This window comes from Montipora foliosa, chromosome 2, assembly GCF_036669935.1.
Source record: "Montipora foliosa isolate CH-2021 chromosome 2, ASM3666993v2, whole genome shotgun sequence".
NCBI lineage: Eukaryota > Metazoa > Cnidaria > Anthozoa > Scleractinia > Acroporidae > Montipora > Montipora foliosa.
The window spans coordinates 53,112,022-53,119,917 of record NC_090870.1 but is presented as its reverse complement, the minus strand read 5'-3'; the positions used below and the strand labels follow the sequence as shown (position 1 = coordinate 53,119,917).

At 40.6% G+C, this 7,896-nt stretch overlaps 2 protein-coding genes across 2 annotated transcripts in view; one reads left to right on the top strand and one right to left on the bottom strand.

Annotated features, from left to right (window-relative positions):
- Positions 1-819: 819 nt before the first annotated feature.
- Positions 820-3,083, top strand: LOC137990950 (histamine H2 receptor-like). Its single transcript, XM_068836072.1, has one exon. The coding sequence runs from the start codon at positions 903-905 to the stop codon at positions 1,815-1,817; it is 915 nt and encodes a 304-aa protein (XP_068692173.1). The 5' UTR covers positions 820-902; the 3' UTR covers positions 1,818-3,083.
- A 1,002-nt stretch (positions 3,084-4,085) lies between these two features.
- Positions 4,086-7,896, bottom strand: part of LOC137993546 (transcription termination factor 1-like) — a 15,813-nt gene continuing 12,002 nt past the window's right edge. The window contains exons 8-11 of the mRNA XM_068839469.1: positions 7,681-7,758; positions 5,907-5,975; positions 5,409-5,491; positions 4,086-4,550 (exon numbers count right to left, since the gene is read on the bottom strand). Coding sequence (XP_068695570.1) covers positions 4,483-4,550; positions 5,409-5,491; positions 5,907-5,975; positions 7,681-7,758 — 298 coding nt within the window. The 3' untranslated portion in view covers positions 4,086-4,482. The remainder of the gene's footprint in view (positions 4,551-5,408; positions 5,492-5,906; positions 5,976-7,680; positions 7,759-7,896) is intronic.

Here is a 7,896-nt window from a genome sequence, read left to right as displayed (position 1 = left end):
GAATCAAGGTCAAAGCTATATAGCACTATTTAGTACTACCAATTCTGTCATTTTGTTGCCTCTCGTACAAAAAGCAAGCTTGCCTCTTTTAACTTAAGCAAGTTGGAGGTTGAGTGATAAACTGGCAAAAGCCTTCGAAAGATCAATATATTTTTTTCTTATATGATAAAATCCTTGTCCAAGCAATAGAAACGCTGTCTGACAACTGTGAGGGCAGACAAGTTATCAGTTTAAAGCCCAATGTTTCAACCAACAGAAGCCTACAATAAAGCACAAGGTATGGACCGGAATGAGTCAAAACGAAGAGAAATTGTAATCCACCTCTACCCCATAGATATCGAAATTATGGTAATCAGGCAGGAGTTGACCGTCACTATATTTTATCCCTCGTCAGCTGGGACTAAAAAACAATTTAATTACTTTTGATTAGAAACAATGGGAGAAAACTGTTTGTTGTCCAATTTCCGGGTGGATATCCGACACCGAACCGAAACGAGGGCCTTTTTAAATTTTCTTTCACAAGAGATGCGCGTATCCGATTTATTTGTACAAGAGTTAAAACCTTAAGCACCTGATCAAAAGAAGCTGTGAAAATATTACCAATGGGTGTGTCGACCGTTGAATCTGTGTTGACACGACCTCTCTTGTTTTAACACCGATGAGCAAAAATAAACATACTGAAGTTATCCCGCTGGATAGACATCCGTCATGGTATGTCACTTTCGGGTACAAAGGTTTTTTTTACAGTGTCATTGTGTCATTGGACAAAACCAATATTTCAGTTTTGTCTGATTTCGTTTGAGAAAGTTTAAATCAAAATGAATCATACCTTCCTTTCAACAAATGTGACTGGTGAACAAGTCAAGATTGTTTGTGAGTACATTGAACCGCTTGGTGTTCAAATGGCACCGTTTCCACAGACTACCCTCTTTCTCGCTGTATCTGTTTCATTATGCGTTGTAAATGGGCTCCTTTGTCCACTTACAGTCTTTGGAAACGTCCTGGTCTTTGCTTCTGTTCTAAGAAAAGCGAGCCTGAGAAATGTAGCCAATTCATCGATTTTATGCTTAGCCTTCACAGACTTAATGGTTGGATTCTTTGTCCAACCTTCCTATATAATTTATCAAGCTAGCAAGATAAACGCGAGGTCAGACAATTTTCCGTGCACACAGCTACTTGTCTACTCCTTTTCAGGAGTGATTTGCATTTGTATGTCATTTCTTACTCTCACACTGATCTCCGTGGAAAGATACCTTGCGGTATTTTATCCGTACTGTTACATTGAAAGGGTCCATACAAGACGAGTAGTCGCAGTCTCGGTCGCTGTATGGCTTACCGCTAGTGCAATACTACTTGGACTTCGTTTCTCATTTGGCATCAACAGTAACCAAGAAATAGGTGTCATATCATTGATAATATTAACGAATTTCGTCATGACATCAGCGGTTTATATCAAAATACTAAGACTCGTTAAGAGGTGTAACGCACAGGTTGTTGTGGAGATGACCGATAACGCTTTCAATTCTGCCAACGGACCCACCGAACTTCAAGCGCAATCAAACCATCGAGAGGCGAAAGCTTCGAAAACTGTAGCTTTCGTAACGGGAACTTTGTTTTTATGCTTTACGCCGACATTGTGCACCACCATTGTGGACCAGGCGGGTCTTGCGAGGAAGGATCTGTTGTATCACGTGATATATCCCATAGCTGAGACTGCAGTTCTTTTGAACAGTTGCCTTAATCCAGGAATTTACGTGTGGCGAAATGAAGGAATTCGGCGGAGTCTTTTTGAACTGTTAAGAACTCGCACACTGTAACTATACAGTGGGTTAGTCTGGTAATGATAATGCTGTAAGGACGAAAGAAATGAAGGGCTTGCAAATGCCGTATTCATCAACTGATTTTGGGAATTAACAATGCTGTCGGTGCATGCGCGACCTCGAGCCAAAACTGCAAAGAACGCGATAAAACGAATACTATCACGGTCTTGCATACATCATACATTTTAGTAAAATCCACAGCATCTCACCAATATTCTGCTCCTTTAATAACGTAACGTATCTCTCAATGATGACGACTGTAACACAGTCGTCAACAATAACAAAAACAACAAAATAGCTTCATCTCTGCACAAAATTAGAATTTATGATATCACACCTAAAGAAAGAAGACAACAATGATAGGGTTGCTGGATACCTGAGATAAATGTCAGACAGCCAGTTACATGACATGGTGAGGTCAGGGAGTCAAAGTAGATGTAAATGTTGAGGTAGTGGTAGTAACACTATCCAACATTGCTTGATGAAACATTCAAGTTCAATTTGGGGCTAAAGTTATAAGTATGGAGTTAACACTGAAACGAAACCGATGGTAGCGTTTATGCCAATGGAGCTGTTTGAGGACGGAAATGATGGATTCAAACGAGGAATACTAAAAATGGTTAAGAGAACGTGTAGGAAAGGGTATGTTCACTGCAAGATACATACGCGCGTGGGAGATGATGAGAGTGAGCTTGGATCAATTTGCAGAAATTGTAAACGCTATTGAACCAGAAATCTCCAAACAGAGCGATAGTGATTAAGGGGACTAAAAGTGTCCCAAAGACATGGCCTTGCTTCATATTCGCTGATCGAGGTTTCTGGCTGTTGATCCTTGTTCGCCATCTTTGTTGCAAATTATACTACAAACCTAGGCTTGAAAATAAAATAGCGATTCGTGATTGGCTAGCAGCGCGAACTTGACTCGATTCAGGACACAACTTTGTTGGAAGAGCGGCAAAACACTGCAACATTGTCGCGTCGAGTGGAATTGTTAGTCGCAATGTTTGATCAAAGCAAACTCCATCCAACACTTGATCGAACAAAAAGTGTTGGACGAACATCATCCGACATGGGTGGCCAAACGGTCGAACAATGTTGGTTCGAGCAAAGTTGGAGCGTTGAATCCAACTTTATTCGATAGTTTGGTCAGGGCTTAAGAGTCAAAGGACGTTGAGTGCCTGATATTCTGCTTAAGTTTTGCCTACAGAAAAGGACCCAGATACTTAAACTGTGCTTTCCAAACCTCACAGAATTAAATCTGGGAATTACAAAATCAGAATTTCTTAGGTTATAACTGTGTATTTTTCTCAAAGAGACCCTGAATATATGCCAAACAAAGATCATTCTTAACTTCGTTAGAATCGCGACAACCTGTAGTTTTATATTTCGCAAAATCGCGGCAACTTGAAGTATTCACAAGTTCTTCATACAAAGCACTCTCGTTAAAATAAAGGACTCTTATGGTTCTTACGGAATTATAGCAGATTTTTATATGAGCCGCTTCGCTTTATTTGTAGCCGCATCAAGACACCAATTTTCTTTGCTGTGTTTTTACAAACAGTGCCTATATGGTTGTGGAAATTTGATTTCTCGTCAATCGTCACTCCTAATAGCCGTAATTCTGATAGAGTTCTAATAGATGCATTGGATTATAAAATGTTCATATCCTTTTGTAGAGTCTTGGCTCTCAGCACACGGCGGCCAAATTGTCCCAGGGGACCAAAAAAGCTTTGTTTTACCACGCCAAGCCTCACCCCCATGGTTTCCACTGCAAGGCTTGGCGTGGTAAAACAAAGCTTTTTTGGTCTCCCGGGACAATATGGCCGCCGTGCAACAAGGGCGAATTGGCTCAGTGATACTTTTAATCGTTTCCTTAAAGTATGTTGCCCTCTTACCAGTCTTCAATAATACTCTCCTCGGTATACAAAGTAGCTTCAACATCGGTTACTGTTTTACCAGAGGAATCAAGTTGATGATCATCGGCACAGTTCGAAGATTACACCTGCTCAGATAAATTACCGAATTTTCATATTATTTTATGAATTAACAGTTCCCTCGGTGGGCGACTCCGGGTCAAACCGCAAGGAACGCTTTACATGTACAGCGAATACTGTCTTGCCTACATTAACATGTAAATCATGAAAGTTCGTAAAATCCACAGCATCTCGCCAATATTCTCTTTTGATCCAGTGGCATGGTCTGTTTACAATGACGACTGTATGGCACAGTCATCACAACCAACAACAGTAAATAACTTTACTTCAGCAAGGAAAAATAATTTATATTTATTACACCAAGATGGAAAACACGACAATAACGATAGGGGTACAAGCTACTGGAAAGAACTTGAGAGTTGGAAATGCCAGAAAAGATAATATGACATAGTTAGGTTACTTCTTTGTAATAAGATTTGTTAAAAATAACTGCTGTTTGCTTTCAAAGTCCAGAATGAACTCTCATAGTCTCATGACGACGTATTTTGACAACGTTGTTGAGTTGACGTCTTAACGCGGCAATTAATGTTCTTTGATTTTCTTTTTTTTAACCGAAAATTATGCAAGGCTTTCTCAAGTGAATGATATCCTCGCATGCCAGAACATGCGTTCGCATCCGTCGTATGCGATCAAGGCTTTAAAAGAGACTCAAGTTGAATGTTGCCTAGCTACTCGGTATCTCTCGCCGATGTCTCATTGGATTTTCCATACTTCTGGTAAAGATAATCAATGGCATCTAAAGAACAAAAGAACCGATTATTAATATGTACCAAAAGCCTTATGCTTATGCTTTTATCAACCTCGCTGACCAGTTCTTTTACGGACTGCTCCAAGAGTTTGCAATGCGCTACAACTGGGCATTAGGAGCGCCAAAAACCCGAGAGCTTTGAAGCTAAGCTAAAATCTCATCTTTTTCGAAGGGAATTTTTATCATACCTTGAAAACGTATTTTTTTTCCATTTTTATCATATTTTTTTTCTGTAATAACTTTATTTTTTTCTTTATTTGAATTGGTAATGCACATTAAAACACGATAGTTTATTCTCATTTTCATTCTCACATCATGATCAATATCATTATTATTATCATCATCATCATCATCATCATCATCATCATCATTATTATTATTATCATTGTCATTACTTCAAGTTCACACAGGAATGGGAAATGTTTTCCTCAAAATTCAGTTCCGACAAGTTTCCTTCAATTTTGAGTACTTTTCAAAGAATTCCTGCTGTCTGCAATAAGACTGCTTTCTCTAAGTTTATCATCCGAATTTCACCACCGTCAATGTCTTTTACTCTGTCGATGTCCTCATCATCAGCTTCGTATCCTTAGTTTTGGCAAAACAGGAGAACCCAGACAAAAACCCTCGGAACAGAGCCAAAAACCAACACAAACTCAACCCACTCAGAGCAACAACCGGGAAATGAATCCTAGTGGTAGGAGGTGTGTGCTCCGACCACTTCAACATCCTAACCAGGACCCACCTCTTACGAAGTCCACTAACGTAGGAAAATTCTCGCATTCTTACTCTACCGGAATCCAATTATTTTAGCATCAGGAACAGTCTTTTCAAACAGGGATTACACACCTTCAAAGTCCAGCAATTGGTAGTTAGGTACCCTCGTCTTGATATGATGCCACTTTTTATGGAGCCAATAAGGCGAGCAGTCGCTTTTGAGAAAAAAAGTACTACATGTCAAATACTTAGTCAAGTTTAGCTTAATCAAGTTTCCCAAGTCAGGTAGGAAGTGTCACTGTGACGTCCCGCGAAATTTTGTCGTGGGGAAGGGCTTCCGGTTTGTGAAAACTCACACACGGTAAGTAGTCCGATGCAATAACCACCCGAATTAACTGGTTATTGGTACTCAAACTGAAAGCAAAATTATGATTGAAAAAAGGGGAGTTTTCGCATTCTCGTGGATAAAGTGGAACAGATTTGGACTGCAGGCTTATTCCAGGAGGACAATTATGCATTTGAGAAGATTCCACCGATCTCCACCCCACACAGTAGTTTCCTGCTGTTCTTGATTGCTTGTGATGTGCGCGTCCAAGAGCAAACAATTTCTGAGCAGCAGAAGTCACTTACATTTCGAACTCAGATTTCACCTCCATCCAATCAATATCACACTCCTCGGTGACCCCTGACCTGTACAATCTGTAAAATGAAGACTGTAAATAACACAATATCACAGCAGTAAAAACAATAACATTAAATAAGAGGCAACGTACTCGACAACACAAAATTTACATACAAATTGTTCTCAAGGGGGTCTAATCATCGGAAGTAAAACAATTCCACGCCCTTTAGTACCCTTCGCAGTAAAAACAACAAACTTGTTTTCACAGGTTTGTTTACATCTTCTTTGCCTTTTTAATGGTTCATATAGGTGATGTCAGGTACTCTCCTAAAATCCCCCTAATTATCACCTGGGTTGCCCACATGAATTTCATGTGAAAGTGTCACAACGAATGTTGACGAAGCATATTCTTATAGGACATCTTGCATCTCATTACAAGATAACAAGTAATGTTTACAACACGAGCGGCAGTGTTGTAAGGGCGCGTGCTCTCACGACAAATCAGATATTGTTTTGGGAATTATTGAATGTTTGTAGTAAGGTTGTCATCGGATCATTTGGATTGCGAAGTAAAAGTTGTTAGTGATGCCCTTCACCCGTCAGTAGATTTGTTGGAATTCAAACAAGACGAAACGTGTACTGCGGAAGATGATCTTTGGTCAACTATTGTAGATGATGAAATATCTGATAAAGTTTTCGCAACCCTTGATTTGGGGAGACTTTTACAGACCTATCCAATCATGTGACCTGAACAGTGCGTTTCAGTTGGCTGTCACCCTTATGAATTATTAGTAAATGGATTAAAGAATGGATATGGCAAGAAGAACCAAATGAATGGATTAATGACTGGGATACTATCATCCTCAATGGCAAGAAGAACCAAATGTCGTTGTAATTTACGGACACACCCACAAGATAGGATGGAGGTAAAGTCTGCTACGTGCCTAGAAGGCCCATCACGCCAGCGCTTATCTCCGGTTACTGTAGCATGAAGCGACTAGGAGTATTTCTATTCCACCCTGGATGGGATGCTAGTCCATCGCAGGGTTACCCCCAGTACTAAATTCGCCGGTACCCATTTATACACCTGGGTGGAGAGAGGCACCGTGAGAGTAAAGTGTCTTACCCTAGAACACAACACAATGTCCCGAGCCAGGACCCGAACCACTCAATCCGGAGTCGAGCGCTCTAACCATGAGGCCACCGCGCCTCCCCCCAAGATGGGATGGAACAACGCAGTTACTGCTGAAAGCTGTAGAACAGCACAAAACATTACGGAGGAAGTGTGGCCCAGTGGTTAGGGTGCTTGCCTTGAGATCCGGAGATCCCGGGTTCAAGACCCGCTCTGACCACTCGTTGAATTTGATCCCGGTAATCCCTGGTTCAACTTCCCAGCTGCACTTGTCAAAAGCCAACTGGTTTGCCTCCAGCCAGTAGGGATTCTTAACAGTAGTTGTTGTTGTGTTCTGTTGTTTCGTTAATTGTGTTTCATTGACCCTGAAAAGCCCCTATGGGTATTTTTTTTAAGGCAAAGAGAGGCATGAATGGAGAAAAAACCACAAGATTGAAGCGGATTGCATTTGGGTTATCTTGAAAAACGCCAGCCCGATGTTTGTCATGTTCACGCAAACACGCAATTACCTTGATCCAACAATAAGTTGATCGGTTTGAGGAATTCCAGTTTATCATTTTCGACTTCAAAACTTGTGATTAACCAAACATTTTCCCAAAAAAACCGAAAATACTGTGAAGTTGATTCTTTAAAAAAGAATACCACCAGACCTGGTAACGAGTTTGCGGGTATCTTCTTCGGTCCACCTCTTTTCAGAAGCACTTTCTTCAAACCACAGCGTGTGTAACCTTAGGAGAGAGAAGAAAATAATATCACAGGAATATGACGGCACCTACAAATGTCTTCCCACCACTGAACTATCGCAAATTACAGGAACGGCGAACCTAAAAAGAGGTTCAAATGAAAGCGTATCCAAGGCGTCCAGC